Genomic DNA, 23,171 nt, shown 5'->3' on the forward strand with positions numbered 1-23,171 from the left:
CAGCCACGGCGGTGCCAAAACAGTGTCCTCAGATCCCAGGGCAGCTCCCAGCCCCGCTGCTGATGTGGACAGAGACCTTGGGTGCCCACACCCTTCAGATCATACAGCAGGAGAAACGGGGCACCAGGCATCGACTCCCAACACAGCTTCCCTCCTGGTTTGTGCCTGTGCTCTCCACCATGAGCGATGCTCTGAGCCCCATCCCCAAAGCCTGCATGAGCTGCAACGTGCAACATTTGAAGAAGGGGGAAAGTTCCCCTCCTGCCAAAAACTTTCATCCGCCTTAGTTTATCAGCAAGCATGGGAGAACAACCTTTTACTTTCGCTGAGATCCTGGCTGCTGTCTCCTCTGTGGTGCTGCCTGATATTTAGTAATTTGTTTTGACAGCGTGGTACAGAGGATTTGTATGCTGGGGGCAGCTCAGGTCAGCCAGTTACAGAGTGAGGACAAAGCCTGAGAAGTTCCTGCAGGCCTAGCAGCAGCCCAGAGGCTTGTTCTTAATTTAGACTTCCAGGACAGAAGCTCAGAGCACTGGCAATTGCCCTCCCCTGACACCATGGGCAGGGAGCGCTTAAGGAGCTCCCATCCGCAGCACAGATTTTGATTTCAGCTTTTACATGCACTAGCTGAACCATTAGGGATACCGAGGCAGGAGTGCAGAGGTTTCTGAGGATTATTAATGCATCTGGATTCTCCTTCTCTTCTCACTCACCACCTGATCATGGATGAGGACCGCAAGCTGAGCCTTCCCGCGGTACTTTTAGAGGGCGCTGTGCTTTTAGGGGGTGACCCGGGGAGATTTTGTAACAGGTTTGTGCAGTGCCACAGAGCTCCAAACGCTTCACCACCTCCATGTTAAACAGCTTTGATAGCTATTAAACATTTTGCCTTGATTTTCTGAGCTTGGAGAATGTGTACTGGGTGCAATTCAAGAAAGTGATAGAAGGACATAAATGAAGCCTTTACATTTATCGCTGAAGGATTAAGCTTTTTACCTCCGTCTGTACATGAATGAAGATGTGAACTTCTTGTTCCCTCTTTCACAAGTTAGCAGCAAAGAAGAAATTGTGGAAAATTACTAAAACTTTCAAATACACCTCCACATTAACAGCAAGACTGTTTTTAAAGAAGTTTTACTATTATTTACAGCTCAGCTACTAATCTAGCTACTTCCTTGAAAAGTGGCAAATAAAAGTATCTGAAGAGATGTAAAAGCTGCAAATGTCACAAAAAGAGGATTCACTGTTTATACAATGCATCATGATTCATTTTCCCAGCAGTATGTTCTCCTACACAATGAAGAATTCATTATAAAGACATAAAATGATAAGACTTTTTTTTCCTCTATGATTTTTGTCTACACAAAATCAAGAATATCTCAGTGAGGAAAATCGCTATTTGTTTATTACACATGCTATTTAGTCACTCTGCAAAGTGAAGGTAAGATCAAGATATTCAGCATTTTGTGACACCAGAGTTCCTTGAAAGCATCTTAACTTTGACACCTAACAAACCACCAGGCTGTGACACCCATGGGCTTCACAACACCTTCCAATTTCCCCCAGTGCAGTGCTTTACAAGCATGGGGAGCAGTCAGTGGCTGCAGAAGCTGCACCAGAGGACCTGTGGCTTTCAGTGGCAGCCATAGCACAGGCTTGATCTCCAGAACCATCAGCAGTGCCCTCCCTAGCAGCAAGCGAGGTGTCCACAAACACCTCACCCAGTCGAGGCACGATGGTCAAGACAACGGACTAAAAACCCTCTGAGGTCTCCCTCAATGGGTCTGAATCCTGTTGCCTACAAATCAAATCAGAGGATTAGCTCCCCTACGTTTGCTCCTCAAATAAATGGTAGAAGCCAACCAGGGGAATTTTAACTCCCATACCTGCAACTGTACCCCAAACACTTTACACTCAACTGAGGTTCTGCCTCGTTATAGCAGCTATACCACGTAGCTAGTTGTGTTCTGGAAGGCACTGGGTAATCCTGATGCAACTAAGGAAGAGAGATACATTACAATGTGGCAATACCACTCCACTAGTAAAAAGCAGTACACCTGACAGAAGGTTTTGGTGCCAATATAACATCGACAAACAACTTTTGCTCCTGCTGGACTACTGTCAACTTCAGTGAAAATAGTACTACAAATATTTTTTTCTTCTGAGATTCAAAATGCATAATGAGACTTATTTTTTTTCAAATAATTTGCTTTCTAGGCATTTGGGGGTAACAATTTGTTTTTCACAATAAGATGTTTTTGTCTTTCAAGCCATCACCTTCTGCTGTTTAATAAAGACAGCTGTCTCTTTACCTACTTCAGAAAATGCTACTCAGGAGTATCTATTAAGTTAAGGCCTGTAAAGTATTTGGATCATATTCTCATGGTACATGCAATATATATGCATTTATTTTTGTTTTATAGGACTTGTATAAGAGGTTACGATTTAGGCAAATATTTACATATGCCCAAGTACACATTCCTCTCCTGGAGCTAAAGCTTTGTTGAAAGTGTAAGTTGCAACATGAAAGAAGACTCTCTAAAAAAAAGCACTGAAAATCCCAACCCAGCAATGCACAAATGAGTAACAACAAATCCTTTTTCAGTAATAAACACTTCCTGTATTTTTCAAGAGTGTTTGCTATGGTCAGCTGTGATCTCCAGGAACTGAAAATTCTGTTCGGACTACTCACAGATTCTTCATTTCAGCACTTCTTGGACACATTGCACTAACTTTTTTTCTCTCTTTTCACAAATTGTATTGTATGGCGGGGATTTTTAATATGCTGACCCAAAAAAAAAAAAAAGGAAGTCTGTTTGGCAACATCTTTAATATGCAGAAGGACCATAACAGTAGTTCTGCATTTTAACTTAAGAATGAGTTCAAAGTATAATTTCAGTATTGCTAGGTAATGATGTAACAAAGGCATCATATCCTTCTCCCTGGGAAATCTTACGCTTCTGGTCAAAGGCATTTTCAGGTCATCTCTATACCAGAGAGAAAAAGATGGATCCCAGTCATTCCTACATGCTGCCTTTCCAAGTACTTCGACATATTCCATTACCCTGCTCTTCAGCTCCCTAAATTCAGCCTCATAGTTTTGGATGTGAAAGCATAAAAGGAATCTACAAACGTGATACAGCAAATCTGAACAGGTAATACTCAAGAGAGGTGGAGGGATGGCTAGGAAAAAGGAGGAAACTGAAGGAGCTGGCCTGTTTTCCTGTCAAGTGCTACAGGTAGTGCTGCTGACTGACCACTGTGCAGCAGTTGATACAGAACAAGTAAGGGTATCTTTCTTTAATTAAACATGATAACTGTGGAAATGAGGGGAAAAAAACAGGTCCACACTATTTCCTAACCACTCCTAGAGTATGATCTACATTAAACAAAATATGATTTAAAGTATTCTGCCAAAAGAAGAAAGTCTTTCTTCCTAGTGCGTAACTTGAAGACAATTTCCATTTCAGAAAATTTAAGAAAACCTCAGGCCCACATTTTAATATCCACATTAAAATGTTAAATCTCTTTCTCAAAGTCCTCAAAACTGTATTGAGTTTGGGGTCGTTTTTTTTTAGTGTTTATTTTTTTAGCCCTAGCCTTTCACAAACTCAAAATCTGAGGGTTGAAATAAACAGACTACATATGGAGAGAAGACATAACTTTTTGATTGGCATTCCAGAGGCCACGTGCCTCTCTGTCTTACGATCCAGAACAGATTAAGCTTAGTTTTCACTTCAGTTCTCTGTAGTGTTCATGTACATTTTATTATGTAAGACACGGCTCTCATTACTTTCTTATTTACAAATGTTACCTGCTCTTCAGTGCATGTACATCACAAGGTAGTAGCTGTGAAGTTTTATATGTAGTATTAGTAACTTGTCAGAACACTACATTTTCACTCCAGTGGCTGCCAGATCCACTCAATAATTAATCGTGTACTCAATTAAATGTAAAAAAAAAAAATCGAAATAGGGAACAGTACCCAGCAGTTATGGCAGATCTACATCATTCAATGTGTAGTAACTGAACTCCTGGAATGTGTCAAGCTTTTCCCAGCAGGTCTTAAAACCAGATGAATTAAGCCTACTGTCGATTAGCTTGGAGGTATCTGCACTTTACCTGAAGAAAAATGTGGGGCTTTTCCAACCCAAAAAAAAAATAATAATAATAAAAGAACAACAAAAGCGCACCAATAAAACATATACTTGTATTGCCTGATCTGTATTTTAACTGCTAAGGACAAGATACAGTGATAAATGAAGTTACCTTTAAATGGATAAAAGATCAGACCACACAAAAGCCTTAATGAGAAAGATGCTTGAAAGAAAGTGAAAAAATTCCCTTAGCCTCAGATGACAAATTGTGCCTGAGTAGAAGGGGAGGAGAAACATGACTAACAAGCATCTTCCTTTGTTACGACCAAGTGAAAATATCAACAAGAAAAGATGACAGTGGACTAGAATATAATGGCCTCTTGCTGCTCCACAAGCCAGGATTTTTAGGGGATCTTTTAAGGAAGACTGAGAAATCTGTCAGCTTTGTCTCAACAGATCTACAGCCAATGGTGCTAGACGCTGCTCAGGTGCACAGTCTAAAACCAATTTACACATGGCCCTGCACATGATGGACACCTTTCAGAAAAGTCATGGTAGGTTTCTGGTAATCTTTGCCATGAAGTGGCACCACAAAACTAAAAATGACCAGAAATGTATGTGAGAAGTTTTCAAACCCTCTAAATTACTATAAAATTGCTACATGTTCAGTACCGCTCTTAGCAGGCGTGGGAATTTTCTTTTTTATAACTTTAAAACAAAGCTATTCTGCAACATTTCAAATGTCAAGCTGGGGGGAAAAAAAAAAATCTGAAACGTCAAAATTTGACAGGTTTCTACCTGTGGGTGGAAACAGAAAACAGTCTGAGGTGAGCTTACATAAAGTAAGTGGGGCATCACAGCACAAGGGCTATTTAGGAAAAGGAGAACAGAGTGTTCTGGTGCAGCCACGAGCACATACAGATGTCTCCTAGGATGGAGAAAAGAGGTGGAAGAGAGGATCAAGAAATCTCCCCCTGAAAATTAGCACAAAGAAACAGAAGAGAGATTAAAACCCAGAGTTTGCTAGACAAAGGCAAATCCAAATTTTCCCTTACTCCTAAGTTTTACTAAGTAGTCTTTCACTGTAGTATTTGTGCATATTTGCTTCACTTCGCAGACATCCCACGCTCTTTGTCATCTGCCTCCCCCTTGTCTTTGATCTGCTCAGTCTCCTCTGCTCTGCGGCTTTCCTTCAAATGCTTTTTGCTGATGCTGATCCTTCACATCAGTTTGTCTGCAGTTCTCCAACTCTCCCCTGCACAAGAAGCCAAAGATTGCACAGTACTAAGGACAAAATGTCAATATTTGGCCACCCAAAGAAGGAAGTAGGGCAGCGCACAGCTGCTCCTGAAAGGCACGAGGAAAGCAGAGGAGCCTTAGAGCGTCTTGCTGGCCAAGCACAACAGAAACTCCTGTTTCTGTGGAAGGGTTTTCCCTTCCCCTCTAGAAAAAATAGCTGGCAGCAGCACGCAAGCTCCTCTTTCACAGGCTGCGGCTTCCTCACCAGGCAGGCAAGAGCTGCCCAGGGCACTAGGCTGTCAACAGCAGGAAAAAAGCCTTTTTTGCCCATGCCTACAGCCCTGGCCTTGCTGTCACACATAGCTAGAGCAGAAAATCTTGTTCTCCCAAACACCACGGGATCACCTTCTACTTGTAGAATACTCAAGGCAGAAGCTACCTGTGCTCCTATTCAACGTTGCATGTTAACTTCTCCTTTTAAGGTTGCAGGAAGTTTAGTCTCACTTAGACTGGGTTCTGTGGACCAAAATAACAAACAGGTGATCATCACGGTATTTGTTTTGTATGTTTTGTAACTCAGTTACCTCACATGCTTCTCAGAAATACAAGACCTAACAAAGAATTTGCTTGGAAAAAAAACGAAGGGTGATTCATGCTGGTCCTGCATAAACATGTGCTGACAACACAGGAGCAAAGACATAGAAGTGTCTTTTGTGTTCAGAGTTTGTTGTATGTTGTTTTTTGCATCTCAAACCCTATTCCAGTAAACAACACACAAGATGGATAAAAGCTGCTGCTTGACATAAATAGCAGCGACGCTATAGTGAGTGATTGCTCACCTGGCTCATGTTAGGGACCTTTAAATGCCCAAAAAGAGGGGGAAAAAAGAGCAAAGGCAAAACCAAACAGAACTGGTGTGGGGGAAAAAGCTGATACCAGCATGCTCACACATTTAAAGGACCCCCCAAACCATGTTCTCCTTAACAGCAATGTTGTTAACAGTAAGTAACCCAGCAGAGCACTCCTGATGTTCGCCCAAGCGAGGCAAAATAAAATTTTGTAAGTGTATTAATCAGGGTATAATAAATATTAGTTTGCTTTGGACCCAGAGAGAAGTGCACTAAAATACTATATTTCTTAACACTCTGATGGCTTAGCCAGACATGGAATATAATCATTTTATATATATATATATATATGAACAGTGTGACCACCAAAGACCTGTGTGTGCCATCCAAGGACAAAGAGGTTGCAAGACAAAGCAAGCACAAGGTACTGCAGATAAGAAGGACATCCTGCCAAATATGTGTGAATGATGACTGGAGAGATGAAAAAAACAAGATAAACAGCATGGGGAACAGACAAGACACTCCCTACCCCCCTTTTCTGAATGGGACAAGTCGCATAAAACCATGTGGTACAAGCAACACGTATATTGTTGAATAACTATATGTATTTTCATTTACAATATTGTACATCACTGCAAAGGTTTTATGGATATAGTCAATGACCAGAGTAACATAAAGTGCAGTCAACAAAAGTTTTGCAGAGAAAATATACCTCACCATTTCCCTGCCCAGCCCTCTTCAGAGATCAGTCTTACATTTGAAACTAATATAAACCAAACACAGCTAACCCACGCCATGATGTGCATTACAGCCATTTCCAAATTCTTGGGATGTGTAAATGTGTGCTTCATCTCGCATCTCAGTGGAGTCTTATGCCAACCGCAACAAATGTGGAGAAATACAAGGTTGATGACTCCTCAGACCTGACTGGGCTACCAAATAAGACATCAAGCGTGTTCCACAAAGCCATCTGCTATTCCTTCTCTGAACAGACAGAGTAAAATTGTTTATGGGTAGTTGAAAAGCTCCTGCCTTAACAGCAACTTTCCACCAAAATTCAAGCATACACCTTCTTAAACAGAGTTTACTTACTTTGGCTAGAATGCAGCTTTTAGGAGATATATAAGGTATCTAAGCTGAAAACACAGCTGTATACAATCTGAATGAAAAGGAGGTACGATCTCCCCCTGCACATGCCTAAACGGTAACAATTTCTGGTTATTTCCACAGCTAAAAATGCTGTAGTAAAAAAGAGTCACCGACAGAGAAGCATCATTACAGCTGTCATATAAAAAGCCTCACACATGTAATAGAACAAAAAGTTAGCCAAATCAGTGGCTTCAACTTAGAATACACTATGCCCATGTCAAGTCCTTTTCTATTAAATTTCAAATGTAATACTGCTCTTGAATCTATAGAATTAACCTTAGTGATAAAAGATAAGAATAAGCTATGCAAGCTGAAAGCATTGCTAGCTCAAAAACTAATATGGGCTTGATCCCATAGCTCAAGGTTGACATTCTCACTGCAATCTCTGTCTTAAAGGCAGCATGAAGGTATCTAAGAGCCTTATCATGGGTGGGAGAAAAGTTATGGTGTTGCATACCAGAGCAGCTAACTGCAGGTTCTGCCCTGAGCAATGCCCAGTGCAAGCCCTGGCACCGAGGCACTCTGTGGTGAGGTGCTTCTGCCACTGCTCTTTGGAGGCTGCCTAAAGGTATCGGTGCAACTTAGCTTCCCAGAAACTGCTCTGGGTTCGAGATGGAAAAGCATTTAGGCAGGTTAAAAGTTTGCAGAGCCCTCTTTGTTACAGGATGGAAGATTCACGTGTTTGTGATGCATCAGCACAGAAGCGTATTGGAAGGGTGCTGAGACATATTACCATTCAGATCTGTGCTACAGGTACCAATCAACCTTCCTCTGTTACATATCTCACCTTTAAAAGTAGTGCCTTATAACTCCCTTTCTCTTTATAACCACCGCAAAACGTCTCAGTGCTTTTTGAGACCCTTGATCTCCAGAGGAGCCTTCCTGAGCCCACGCCACAGCAGCAGTAGGTAGAACTGAGCTTCGTCGTGGGCACAGAGGGACCACAGGGAGCAAAGACGTGTAGAAAGCTGTGCTGCTGCCAGCCCTGCTCGTATTTGTTTCCATCTCAACACACGTGGTGAGCAACAGGAAAGGGAGCAGGAAAGTGCAGAGCACTCTGCAGGCAGTGACTCAGCTCCTGTCCAACCTTTCACACTGGCAGCCGCAGAAATAAGGAGATGGCAGCCTCTCCTCACAGACAGCCTGGCGAGAAAGGAGCTGTTCCTTACCTGCCCCTGATATCACAGCCAGGCAAGGCGCTTGCAGGACAAGTGAGAAGTGACCGTCAAAGGCAGAGGTAAGCAGGCAACAACAGCCAAAGGGTAGACACAGAGCATAAGCACAACCAAGGCATATTAGGCACACTGAGATAAATAGAGCTTGTTGAAAGACTTCTCCCAGCTGCGTTCAGTACTCACCCAAGGCTGGCTCTAGCCTTAGACAAAGGCAGCAAAGATGCACAGATGCAAACACCCGTGACTGCACTTCCCAATTTTTTGCAGTGGCACTAGAGAGCCAAGCTCAGAGCAGATGCTCATGATGCTGCTGGCCAGGTAAGGGCCGTACATCGGACCACAACCACACACAGCCATCGCTGACATCTCCCTTTAGCCAGGGCCCTGGCGGATTGGAGAGCACAGCTCTGCCTGGCACAGTCCTCAGCAGTCCTCCCTTCCCCAGGGGGAAAGGAATTACTCTGCCCAGCTAACACTGAAGTCAGAGTCATGTGCTATGAAGGATACTAAATCAGTCATTGAATTCTTGGAGAAGAGTGGGACCACTTTAAATGTATCCACATTTCCAAATTTTAAAATCTGAAGTTGTATCCTCCTTCATATCTACCTGTTAGGCATGTTCTCTTAAAACCTACCTTACAAACTGAAGAGTGGAAATGTTTTGTGGAGGTCATCAAAGAAAAGACACTACATGAAGTTCAGGTTGAAAATGCACATTAACCAATCTTACACTACTTTCTTGAAACACGTAACTACATTCTTGTCCCTCTTAAGCTGCCCTTAACTCAGTCTAAATGAGAATACTCTGACTCAAGCAGGCTTGACAAATATCTCATTTTTTCCATTAGTTCAAACAACCAAGCACAAAACTTTAGAAGTACTTGTTTGATGCTCATCCACAAGTTGTTAAAAAAACATATATATATAATGTTTATTCTGGAATTTTTAAAAAAGAAAAACAAAACAAAAACCCTCTGTACAATGGCTTCTGACCTACTTCCAGTATCTGTTAGTCAAGTACATCAGTCACCATTGCCAGAGAGTCTGGGTTCATTTTCCCATTCTGACAAAGAAACCAGAAGAGCACTAATATCTGTAGGGCTTTCATGAGCTCACTCAACCTCAGCCTTTATCACTTCCATCAGCTTTATTTGATCTGAATTTGCAGGATAGAAAGTCCTCACTGACAACTATAGGCAATGCATGACCTGGGCAATTTCTCTGCAGCGTAGACTGCAGAGACAAAGGTTCAATAGGCCAAGGTTAATTTTTGTTTAGGTTTTCTGATTGCCTTTGAAAAATACATACAAGACTTAAAAAAAAAAAAAAAAAAAAAGCCTCTAACTACTCAGAAAATAACAGGGAAACAAAACCTAACAAAATCTCACAGTCATTCTATGACATTTCAAGATTTCGCTTAAGAAAAAATAAATACTGAGACTGTATATAGATGGCGTATGTTCTCTAACAGTCTTAAAATGCATATTTTCCCCATTTAATACTATAATTTATTATTATTTACTATGTAAATATCTCTTAAAGTTACACATTATCAAAAACCGAATGGCAGATAAGTCTCTAGATAAGGCAAGATAGACTAATATCAAATGTTCTTTAGGAAAGCATCCTATATCAATGTGGATAACATCCTTCAAGCAATCCCAAGCAACCCTATCTCACAGCTCTGTCTATCCCCCATTACTGTAACCTAAAGGTGCTGCTAGATCTTACCGATGTACAAAAGATGCAGCTGCATTCCTGAAGAGTGGTCATCTTATCCAGGGAATATTCACAGAGACATAGCTTGCAAGTGAGCAGCGGCTCCAGAGCCAAGTCTCCAGCTTCTGACTTGTCAGCTGTCATGGTGAGGGGGCAAGCCTTCCCAGCAGAGCCCATTGTCTTACCAATTGTCCACTCTGCCTGAAAAGAGAAATCAACAGCTGAAACATCCCACAGGCCACATATTCACTTCTCACTGATCTAAGAATTTACAGCTCAGATCCATAAAAGCCCCTGCACACCCAAATGTACCACTTCAGCATCTCAGTGCCAATCTCGCGCTTCAGGATGTTCAAAATTTACCAAGACGATGCTTGAGAGCTCAGCTTCCCCAAAGGCCTGAACTGGATTGCATTCTCAGTGAATATTTACCTCATTGGCATGAAACAGGTCAGTCAGGCCACTTATCAAATTTAATAAAAAAAAATCACATAGATGAGATATTATCTATGTTGTATGCAACAGAACACCAGTCAAAGCCCTCACCAAAGTCCTAGGAGCAGGGATCTGACTTGGGACAATGAATTCTATATTTGAAAAAATGCTTATATATGTACACATCACTTTGCTCCCTCAAAGGAGTTTTAGAGCCATACACCTCCCATCCCTGTGAATCCTGCGGTCATTGATGCACCCACACAGTTTCAGCTCCACTCCCACCTTCCATTTGACCTGGGGGCTCTCCTGGGCAGTGCAAGATGACTGCAGGTACAGACTCCCACTCCATAGGCGAGCACTTCAAACATTTAGCCTCTAATATAAGCAGCAGGTACCATGAACTGCACCTTCTCTTTGAGTTATCACTGAGACAGTGAGCTAGCTGTCCCTACCAAGACGGGTAGCAAAGGCATCTAAACCCAGGAAAGCCTTTCACATTGCATGTCCTACGTGATATGGGGCTGAAACTTAAACCCAAAGGAATAAGAGTGCTTCATGGATAGTTCTCTTTCTGAATTCCCTTGACTATGGTGGACAGCTGCCTGCTCAGGTCTGTGGCTTTTTGGTATCCCGCTCCCTGGCATCCAACTCTTCAATGTACATCACAGGGCTCTTAGGCATAAAAACGAGGTTTGTGAACCATAAACTAAGTGCTCTAGCACTTTGACATAGGGATACTCAAAATAGTCATGTTTCTACCACACATTGTGTCACACCAGTGCTTGGTGAAGAAATGTTTATCCCTTGGGAAGGAGCAATGGATTGGAATCTGATTCCATTATACGTGGAGATACCATGCTCATATATATAATGTTCTCTGACCTAAGCATTTGAAAACACTGCACCATAACCATTACAAAAATCAAGATCCCCATTCTTACCCACTTACACTGAAAGAGAAATTAAAGAAAATGATCTCATGCTTAAACTGAAATAACAGTAAGGAAGTTTGCAGATTTTGTTCACCTCAAAATAGACAGTGGGTTTTGGTGCAGTATTTAGGGCACAGGAAAATCTATTGCCATCTCCAAGAAACATGGCCTGAATTCCAGACTTGCTTCTGAATATACTTCGCTGATGCCAAGAGGACCTTCCCACACATTTCTTTTAAGGAGAGACACGGTGGCCAGCTGCACACGGCCACTTGCACCAGCACAAAGCAAGAGCACAGCACTACTAAATCTAAAAGGTCACAAATGGAGGCTACAGGACTGTGAAAACTGCAGGGGATCAAGACCTGTCACCTGTCCCTTTGCATGTCTTTCCTTTAAGCACCCAGTCTAAGAGACGCAAAAGCCATAGCCAAGATTCCGGCAACCAACTTTCTTGCAGCTAACCCAAAGCAAATTCTCCTTTTAATGGCTTGCTATCTCTTGTTCGAAACATATGCCATGCCTGCATTATTCTTGGCTCAGTCCCCGCCGGCTGCCATGCAGACCCCCACGACTCGCCCCATACGGCTGCTGAGCTGGGCCGCCCGCATGGCCAGGAGCCTTGGAGCGAAGCCTCCCTCTGAGTCAGAAACTGCAACACTCTTCTGTAATTACTGCAACAGGGGGAAAAAGGGAGTGAGTCACTGGAAACGCTGCGGCAGATCAAGAACTACCTGTTATTTAGAACATGCTAGACATGATCTCAATATTTAGCAGGATTATAACGCGTTTACTCAGGTATGCTTTTCAACATCAGCTGCATCCGTACGGGTAAGCTACTCAGCTCCACGAGCAGTGCACCCACCAGACAGCACCACACAAACCTGGCTGACCAGAGAATCCTGCCCCCAGTGCAAGCCAGGCTGCCTCACCTCACCACAACCTCATTCACCCCAGTGGGGTTCAGCAAAAAAAAGCAGCCGTGACCACAGCCATGGGCACAGCACCCAGGGGAGGCACCATGGCTACCACAGGCAGTGCTTTCTCCATGCCCCCTGAGGAGCTGGCTTGTCCATAAGCATTTCTCCAGGTCAGGCGCAGGTAAAGCCACCCTGTTAGTACCTGACAACCTGTCTATCAAAGAGGGAGAAGGTGCATGGCCTGCTCCTTTTCCTGGAGCAACCCAACCAACTGGTCTCTGCTTCTGCCCACCGGAATAGCTACTTGTGCTGCCAGTGCCAAGGAAGGCATGCAGGGAGAAGAGTTAATGGTCATGGAGAGGGATAGCCCCAGCAAGTGGGGAGAGAAACTGGGCCAGGGAAACACAGTAGGGGTTGGAAGGGACCTCAAGAGCTCATCGGGTCCAACCCCCTGCCAAAGCAGGTTCCCTAGAGCAGGCTACTCAGGCAGGCGTCCAGACAGGCCTTGAATATCTCCAGAGAAGGAGACTCCACAACCTCCCTGGGCAGCCTGTCCCAGTGCTCTGTCACCTTCACCGTGCAGAAGTTCTTTAACATGTTGGTGTGGATCTTCCCATGCTCTATCTTGTGACCATTACTCCTTGTCCTGTCCCCACAAACCACTGAAAGGAGGTTGGCCAAATCCCTCTGTCTCCCACGCTTAAGGTATTTGTAAACATTGATAGATCCCCTCTCAGTCTTCTCTTCTCAAGGCTGAACAGACCCAGGTCTCTCAGTTGTTCCTCATAGGGAAGGTGCTCCAGTCCCCATATCATGTTTGTGGCCCTCCACTTGACTCTTTCCAGGAGATCCCTGTCTTTTTTTGTACCAGGGGTCCAGAACTGGACCCAGTACTCCAGGTGAGGCCTGACCAGGGCAGAGTAGAGGGGAAGGAAGGAAGTTCAATGCCATATTTCAGGTGGTGGAAATGATGGGGAGAGAAATTCACTTGTCTTCCTCCAGCTCTCCCCTTCTACTCCTTTCCCAGCATTTCAAGGTCCATTGTCCTCTCCCAAGCTCTCAAGCCATCTCGTCAACTTTACTCCCCCTGGCAGAACTGCCTTTTCCATCCACAGCAGAGCAGCTGTGAACTTCCAACTCATCCGCTCCAAATTTTTATGGCTTTCACTTTGCCTGGCCTAGTCCCACCGATTGTCATTAGTTAATTATACATCCATCAGCTCTCTTTATAGTGGATTAAAATTCCTACTTTAATTACAAGTTGCCAAGAGTTTAGGCTGAAAACAAAACATCTTGGATGTATGCGTCCTGCAGGGGAAGAGGGAATCACTGAAGAACAAGTTGGGGACAAAGAGGACAGCATTCCATATCTGATGGTGTTAGTAAAAATGACCTAAAAAAAGGAACCTCATATAGGCAGGATACATCTGTAAGCACTGAGATCTTCCTTTTCTTCTTGTTCGTACTCACACACACAGATACCCCAATTATAACAGAATCCCATATAAAGCAATATATGCCTCATGGAAATGCAAATACAGCACATAATTTCTCACAAAAACCTCCACTGAACAACAACAAAGTCTGCATGAGATGTTGTAGCACAAGGATAAACACATCTCAGGGACGCTCTAACCCAGAGGAACACATTAGACTAAATTCTGCACCAGCATAAATCAGTCAAACTGGGTCAAACTGGCCAAACTGGCCCCAGTCAGCACAAACACTCCTGTCTAAGGGCCCACGATCCAAGTCTTTTTACTTGCATTTGTCAGCCACGTACTCACATGCACACACACGCAGACCGTGTTCCTTTTACATGACATGGAATTTCCAGGAAATGGGATGTATTTCCGCAAATTGTGTGCTGCAAGGCTTATAAGGAAGAGGACCTGTTGGGGACATTCATCCTTCCCCAGCTCTGACGCTAGTGGTGTCAGTGCTCTAGGATAAGGCATGATGAGAAAGCCTGAACGAATGTGAGTGAGCTGGATGGGGTCAGTCCTAGGAGGGGGTAAACTGCACAGTCACCAGGAGCACAGTTTGCTGACCCGTCCACCCTGCTGCTTCCTTCAGCAGCCTGCAGGCACTTTTGCTACGCCTTACGGAGGTCACAAAGCTTCCACGTAGAACTGAAATGTCTCAGTGCCTTCCATAAGCAAGAAAACATACAGGCACGCTCAAAGTGAGCGAGAAAGGACTCAGGAGGGGAAGAAGGATAAGTAAAAACAGAAACACTAACACAAAACCGGTGGAGGGTTTGAGCAAAGTAAGAAAAACACAACAGCAAAAGGACAGGAGGAAGGTGTACAGAACTCGTCTGCCTTCGGGGCCTCCTGACACCACAGACCACCAGCATCTGGCTTTGAAAACTACTTCACTACAGCAAATATCCACTTTACCTACTCCTGGACAGGTACCATTGCAAATCTTGATATTAGCAAGATTTAGATCGGTATTTCCTGAAGCGGAAACTATTAACCACCACAGTATGCTGAATTGGCTATGTTTACTCCTGTGGGTATGGAGCAGAACAGATTATAGCATTTATCACGTTTTGTGGCCTCCCGATCAAGAGCCAGGGCAGACTCTGCAGACACATCTCCCCTGGGAAGGTTGTCCAGGGTCTATACCATTAGATCCCATCAAGGTATTCTCCTCACACATCTACAGGATAGACATTTCAAATTGCGCCCTCAAGTGTGTATTGCAGAAGGTTAAAAAAAGCATGAGAAGCAACCCAGCAAGCACCGAGGTCAGAGGAGAAGGAAAAAGAAGAGGCACTCCAGGCACTGGAGCAGAGATTCCCCTACAGCCCCTGCAAAGACCACCGTGGAGCAGGAATTTCCCTGCAGCTTGTGACGAGGACCACACCAGGTTTGTCCTGAAGGGCTGCAGCCTGCAGAGAGTCCATGCAGGAGCAGGGGAAACCATGGGGAGGGAGAAGCTACTACGGGCTGGCCATAACCCCTCCATTCCCCAACCCCTGCGCCACTTGTGGGAAGAGATAGGGGAGCTGGGAATGAAGGAGTGAAGTTGAGCCTAGGAAAAATGGGAGGCTGGGGAGGTGTTGCGTTAATTTGGGGGTCAGTTTTTCACCATCCAAATCTATTCTAATTGCCAAGAAACTAATTTTCCCCGAGTAGAGTCTGTTTTGCCTGTGCTGGTACCTGGCAAACGATCTCCTTGCCTTCACCTTAACCCGTTGAGTTTTCCCTCTGACGTCCCCCAGTGTCCTGTTGAGAAGGGGGAGTGAGAGCACAGCTGGGTGGGCGTCGGGCAGCCAGCCAAGGTCAAGCCAGCACAGCTCCACAGAGGTGTTAAAAATCAATGCAAGCAAGGGCTGAAACTTTCCCCTGTGAGCACGCACTGTAAGGTAACATCCTTGTCACGGTCATACAAAGGCTCGCTTAAGCCTGCCCAGGTGCCTCCAACCCAGATTACCAGGCTCAAGGAACAAAAGTTGCTCTGTGTATGTGACAGAGCAAACAAGCCAGGCAGTCTGCTAAGCTGCAACATCAGAAGGACATTGTCTGTGTGCCTGCAATCAACTCACTGTATTTAGCTTAAAAAAAAAAATGTGTCTGGGTGTGACTCTCACCTCTTAGAAACATCACATAAAATCATGAAAGCCTTCTGCACTGATGCTGGAGGAGAATGAATGGATTACATTCAGCACCATAAGTCATCCTTTCATTTCTCCCACGCTGCATCCAATAACAACAGGGTTCTTAGAGAAGCCACGTTGAGCCTCCTGTTTACAAACAATTCTGCTGGAGTTAGTAGTTCTACGCTTTTAGCTCAACGCTGAGTTTAAAGGGAGTCAATAAACGTACAAAAATGTACAAACTACTCCAAGAAATACTCACAGGATAAAAGGGGCCCTTCATGTGTTTTTTGGGCAGGTGGCCCATCCTGTGGGACAGGGTAAGCCCTCATGTCCCCTCTACCCCAGCATCCTCCCATGACTTACGATCGACCAGCACCCAGGCATGGACCTGTATGAACATGGGATCATGAAGAGGTCTGGGACTAGGCTTATGGTCATGTGCTGCCCTAACACATAACATAGCACTTTCCCATTTTACAAAAAAAACTTTTCAGTATCAGAATGAATGTACTGACAGCACCTGCCCGAAGTTCCCATTTAGGGTACCAGGTTATCACCAAGCTTTGCTAAAGAAGAACTTGCAAAGAAGAACTTGCAAGTGCTGTAATTGTTTCTCATGCCCTAGAGATTTTTGAAGTACTCCACCCATTACAAAATTACTTCAATGCCACATAAAAACCTGTTTTGACGTTGTTAACTCAGCATTTGGTTGTTTCCTGTAACTAAGGTTCTCCTCCTAAATAATAATAGTAATTCCTGAAAAATACAAGCGTGCAAAAGCAATCCTAAAAATCAGGCCCTTGGGGAAAAAGAGTAATTATAGAAATATGCCAAAAATATAACACAGTGGTATTAAGGTAATGGGGTAAGATCACAGCAGATAAAACCCCACCTGTGAAATTAGGACACGTGAAGACAAATGTCAGAAACCTATGTGTTTGTAAGATCAGCTTCAACAAAACTCTATCCTCTTTACCAGCTTTGGTTACAACTCCTGAGACAACTGTCCCAGTTCTCTCAAGACAATGTTATTCAAATCACAGAAAGGCTTGGGTTGGAAGGGACTTTAAAGACCTTAAAGACTACCCAGTGCCAACCCCCTGCCACGGGCAGGGACACCTCCCACCAGACCAGGCTGCCCAAAGCCCCATCCAACCTGGCCTCGGGCACCTTCAGGGATGGGGTTTTAGTTTTTTAGTTTAAAGCCATTCCCCCTCGTCCTATCATTATCTGCCAAAGCAAAAAGTTGCCCTCCGTCTTTTTTATAAGCCCCCTTGAAGTATGGAGAAGCTGCAATGAGGTCTCCCCAGAGTCTTCTCTTCTGCAGGCTGAACACCCCCAGCTCCCTCAGCCTTTCTTCACAGGAGAGGTGCTCCAGCCCTCTGAGCATCTTCTGTACCTGCTCTAACAGCTCCACATCCCTCTTGTGCTGTTCTTCAAAATCCACGTTTAAGGCAGGTTTTATAAACTCAACGGTTCTGCAGGAGGTATTGGTGTGAATCAAGCCAGCTATTATTCCTGTGGTCTATTAGACTTGCCACTAACCCACAATGCGTTAATTTCTTCTTTTGATATGCACTGCCTACACAGAGCTGCCAATCTCATCCATACAGCATTACTTAGGAAGTACTGGTTCGGTAAGGCTGTAAAACGTGTGATTAAAGCTCCCGTTCAGGAAAGCCTTCATCTTCAAGGAGGACACTTAATCATATGCTTAAGTGTTCCCGTGTATCAAAGCCTAGGTATTTTGCTTTATTACGATGGGATTATTAACAAGTTAAACAAGTACTTAGATTTTTCAAAATTCTGCTGTCCAAAAAAGCAACCATGAATGAAATGTCTAATTTAAAATCAATGTTAATATATTCAGGATTACTGTATTACACCTGTGCCTTAATGCAAGCAAGCCGATGACTTGATTACATGTCTAAGGAAAAGCCATTTTTGGACTACCATAATATGCCACCAAACTGAAGTGTCAGAAATTATATCAATATCTGCTCTGTTTGAGCAGAGCTTAAGAAAACTAGATGTGTAATACTTCATGCACTGTAAAAATTGTATTTTAAGAAAACATCTTTAAAGAACCAGCAGTTGAAGTAAACGTGCTGTCTGGTACATGAGAACACACCACACTGAAGGCAATTTCTCTCACTTGTTTTTGAAGTACTTGCATATCATGCTAGCAACCAAGAAATAAATATATCAAATATTTTGGAAAGGAATGTAGTAATCAGGAAGTCTCTTGCACAGACACACAACAAAAAAAGTAAGGGACAGAGTGCATTAATTAAGAATATCATCCAGCTTCCTGCCAGGTATTTTTATGCTAGTATTTTAGGACGACTACAGCACACATCAAACAGCTTCCCAAATCCCACATGAACCCAGTAATTTCAAATCATTCTAATGAATCAAACCATCATTAGGGCACATGTAAATCGTGACACTCCACAACTCTTTGTGGGCATATTTTTTGGGTATCACTGCATCTCTACTGTAATTCTCTACTGTAAAACTGTAAGGTAAGAATAACTTGGAGATTTTATAACAGTTTTTTACTGTAACTTTTAGCAACCCTGTATTGGTATGTCCTCAGGGAATTCTTTTGTAAGATGATTGTGGATATTAATTGAATATAACAAACCTCTAATTTTTTCCAAAATAGATGTGATTCATTGCACTTGTGGGAATTCTTTGTGTTTCCTTGTAATGCTGCTTTAGAATAAGGTAGGGGGAAAGATGTGGGCTTTTCCCCCTTCCATTCCTAAAAAGCTGAGGAGTCCAAGAAAAGGGAATCCAACAGCCAACAGTGAAATAATCACTGCTACTCCTAGCTGACAGGCAGCTAGGAAAAGCATTTTCCAAACACTTACGAAGACTGAAACAGAAACAATGCACCCTGATGCTAAACTGCAGTGCACAATCCAAGCACGGTCTTCATCTCTCCTCAACACTGACAGCAGCCACAGCACAGCAGTATTGACTGACTCCATGAGGACAGACGGGAGCCTTTCTGGGAAGCCGTCAGATCATTGTATCACAGAAGCCACCACCTTCAGACAGTTCTGCTTGAACTGGACTTGAACTGGGACATCCCGACTCTCAGGATGCAGCCCCGTCAATGTCAGCAGATCTACTGCCCACAGGTCCTGTGGGCATCACGTTGGGGATGAGCCAGATGAACCAAGTTTGCTCTGCCCGAGCAGTGTGGTGGTGCTCCGGTCCTGCAGATGGTCAGTATGTGGATTCTCCTAAAGTTTTATGTTCACCCTGGCAGTCACGGAGCTGTAGGAAGTTATCAGCACAAAATGCAGTGGAACTGGCAAACTGCAGCTAGATGATAGCACCGGTGTATTTTGACATCAAACATTTCCAAATATTTCCACAACACATCCAAACAACAAAATTGTACCAACTGGAATTTCAAGTATTAGTTACCAAGGTGAGATTAGACTCTAAAGCTTATCTAAATAACACTCCCTTTTCTTAATGATACCATGCAATGCCTGCCAATGCTAAGCTACGAGGAATTTCCATCCTAACTAGTTTGGTGTACTTTATTTTTAACTTCCTGTTGACAAGAGGTAATATACCACTACTAAAAAAAACTCCACTCTTCGTGACATTAATGGCAAAAGCAAATGATAGGTCTTCCTTTTTGATCACATGAAGGGTTTTGGTAACTGCAGCATAGTAAGTAAAAAGGAATTAAGCCCTTGGGATGTCAAGTGGGTTGATAACTCAGCTAGCTGTCTCAGCCGAAACAGGAATAGGAAGTGAAATGTAACAGTTTGCCTTTGACATAGAAAAAAAAATGTTTGTTTTTGTTAATCAGATAACAAAACCTTGGGATCTGTTAACTCCTTGAACTAGATTGTTTGTAGTTTAGATAGGATATTTTCAGAACATATTTGTGACATTGGCCTGTTCCAACGTCAAGGATTTCTGGAACGTATTTGTAAACTCACGTCGTTAAAGTGAAAGCGGTGGCACTGTACTTGACAGAGGGGCCAACTTTATCTGTTTGCTCAGGAGACACTAACTGGGCCATCGGGCTCCCCTGGCTGCTCATGGTTCCTTCTTCAGAGCAGTGTCCTGACTGCAAGGCAGGCAGTCCAAGGCAAGCAGAGACACGACCCAGAGCCAGGCCTCGAACGTGACAGCAAAACACTTCTTAGTGCCAAGATAAGCATGCAGAACTTTCCAGAAGCCAAAAACCAACCGAGCTGACCAAAACAATGAAAGAGATCCTCCACTGACTTCTGTAAAAACACCGTATACTACAGAAATTAACTGAACTCCATATATTGAAGAAAACAACACCCGTTTAGTTGTTTATTTTTAGAAGAGATTATCTGAGTAACATTTTTTTTCAGAGTTTACAATAACATCTCCTTTAACATCTCTGTCCTTTCATTCTGCCAGGCCAAGAAGTCTGCAAACTTGCAAGATTGTGCTCCTACGGTCCTGTTTCCTGCAAGCATCAAGAAGCACTTTCACACAATTTTGGACTGACATCAACAGGAATCAAAGAACAAGTTCATTTTCCTTTTACAACAGTTTTTGCGTGGCTGCTCAGTGAATAAAACTAACAAGTACGATGGTTTAGTTTGCCCTTATCTAATCTTTCAGTCAAATATGCTGCCTATTATTATTATTAAAACATGCTGTTCAAGGTAATCAAGATTAAAAAGGCAAAATATTGAAAAATGCCTTTGATCCAAACAAGTCTCAATGACTTCGAATGTTGGGAGGGGTGACCCTGGGGTAAGGCTGAGAGTCAAGTCTGAAGATGAGACCTTGGGGAAGTCACTGTAGCTAATGTAACACTTTGCATTACGCAAACGACGTGAGTAACTACTGACGGTGCTAGAGCTCAGTAAGAAATAATACAGAGTCATTAAGAAGCAATAGCAGAAGTTTGGACCCTGACATGAGCAGCTTGTTTTGAAACTAACACTTGCATTTATTGAATCAACTGTCACCGCTTCTCACAGCTGGCTATGAAACTAGTATCCCTAAACTGTATCCCTAAACTCCTCTGCCAGGTCCTCAGATGAGGAAAGGACAGAGTGCTGTACTTGATCTGAGCCATAAAATCAAAGCCCTGCCAAAAGGAATGCTTCCAAGGGCTCCAAGTGGGCCTGCTTATGTGTGCATAGACACCAGGAATAGTTAAAGGAAGCTGCCCTTCCAAAGCCTCCCGAACACTCAGAAAAATGAACATCTGGAGCACAGGACCGACGGAACTCATAGCCTTGCTATAATGACGATCTCACAGAAGTCTTTCTAAGGATATCTTTCTGGAGGCTGGTCTCTTAATTATGACCACGAGAACCAACACCTCTCAAAAAAATAATGAGGAAAAAGAACTACAGTAAGTATTCTCAAGTCCTTGTCTACTCCTCTCCCCACAAGTGCTTGTATCCTTCATTTGTTGGCCCATCATGTCAAAATGTGGGAAGCCAGGTCAACAAGGGGGCTGAAAATGGTCAAGCCATGTATGCTACTTGGGTATTTGCAATAAAAACATTGACCAGTCCAAAAAACACATGTCCTTAAAGTAGCATCAGCTAAATTATATGTATACATATGACTTTTACTCCACTTCAGGCAAAGGCTATGATTTCCTTTCCCACAAATCCTCCCTGGAGAATGTGATGGAGACTCCCCAGCACCGAACTCATCGATACAACTGCAAAGAGGTCAGGAGGGTGCAAGATTGCATCCTCGCAGTTGTGCAAACCTTCACCAAGCAAGTCCTTGCTGGCCCTGTGCATGTTATCTTAGCCCTATACTGGGGAAACTCCACCAGGAAAGGCTCCAGGATCAGTGATCAGCCAACAGCCCACTGCTTGAGGAAGCTTTAAGTGAGTGCACCGTCAGATAGCCCACAAGCTCAGCTAGTTTTCCCCACTGACATCTTTGTAACTTTTCCTTTTGGGGACAAGACAGGACAGGGGAACACACCAGCTATTTTTCCATCGTCTTCTCCCCACCTCCACCCGTCAAATGCTTCCAAAATTAAGCAGAGCCATGATCATTCCCATCTACAGCTCAGACGTAACCAGTGTCAGCCTGCACGTCACAGCCTCTAGTTAACGCTGGAATTTTCTTTGCATGCAAATGATTAGCCTATTTGCTAGCTGTCATGAAATGTGTTTTTCCTTCTATGTACACAGGGCTTTAGAGCATTTAATTTTGACTGATTTCTGGCTATATATTCATGAGCAAGGAATTCTGCTCTAAGCCACAGTAATATATAATACATAAAAGTGCAAGTAAACATGGCCATGAAGGACCTGTTTCAGCCCCTGAACGCAGGGAGATAGCTCTTCTGTTGCAGTGTTTTTTCCTTTTTGCAGACACACAGAGCACATAAAGGTTCTCAGATCTGCACATTTACTTGCTGGAAGTCTGGGGATACAACATTTTGTATAATCCAGCACGAATATCAAAGCTGCTGTTAGACACTCAGACAGCGTCCATGCTTTGAATGACTCGTGTCTTGTATTTTCCCTTCTCTCCTCATTATTGCAGCAAAGCAAAAGCCAGAAAAGCTTGCAACAGACACAAATACATAGCAATGTTCTCAATTAAAGGGGAGGAAGATGTGCATGATGGTAAAATGTGTTGTTTTTTTTTCCCTTCCAGTAAAAAGTAATTCTGTACTCTGTCTCTTAATCAGCATCTCTTGTCTCTCCATCAGGCAAAAAGCATGTAGACAACTCTCCATGACTGCTGTGTCTACAACAAGAAACCCCATACAAGAGATGTGCTCTAGCATGCACAAAACCCCACACACAAGCTGGAGTTTTGCACGGTAATACATTGGCCAAGGTTTTCATGACCAGCACATCGTGACTTCATCTTCTTCACTGGTAGCAGCTCCAGACCAAAATCAAAGCACACTCTTATCAAGTCCCAGTTCTGGAGCCACGCTTCGGTCCCACCCTGACTCACTTAGCTGCCCTTGTTTATGGGTTTTGAAGTCTGTCAGAAGGGTACAGAATTTCTCATTAGGTTTTACACAAACATAAT

General features: G+C 43.4%; 1 protein-coding gene across 5 annotated transcripts in view; it reads right to left on the reverse strand.

Moving 5' to 3' along the window:
- Window positions 1-23,171, reverse strand: part of RNF144B (ring finger protein 144B) — an 86,620-nt gene that overhangs the window by 28,483 nt on the left and 34,966 nt on the right. For 3 of the 5 annotated variants that reach the window (XM_068674749.1, XM_068674748.1, XM_068674747.1), the window contains exon 2: window positions 10,240-10,428. The exons of 1 other annotated variant lie outside the window; for it this stretch is intronic. In XM_068674749.1, coding sequence (XP_068530850.1) covers window positions 10,240-10,404 — 165 coding nt within the window. In that variant the 5' untranslated portion in view covers window positions 10,405-10,428. The remainder of the gene's footprint in view (window positions 1-10,239; window positions 10,429-23,171) is intronic. One more of the 5 variants, XM_068674750.1, reaches the window with a different exon arrangement.

The sequence above is a fragment of the Anas acuta genome, chromosome 2, assembly GCF_963932015.1.
Source record: "Anas acuta chromosome 2, bAnaAcu1.1, whole genome shotgun sequence".
NCBI lineage: Eukaryota > Metazoa > Chordata > Aves > Anseriformes > Anatidae > Anas > Anas acuta.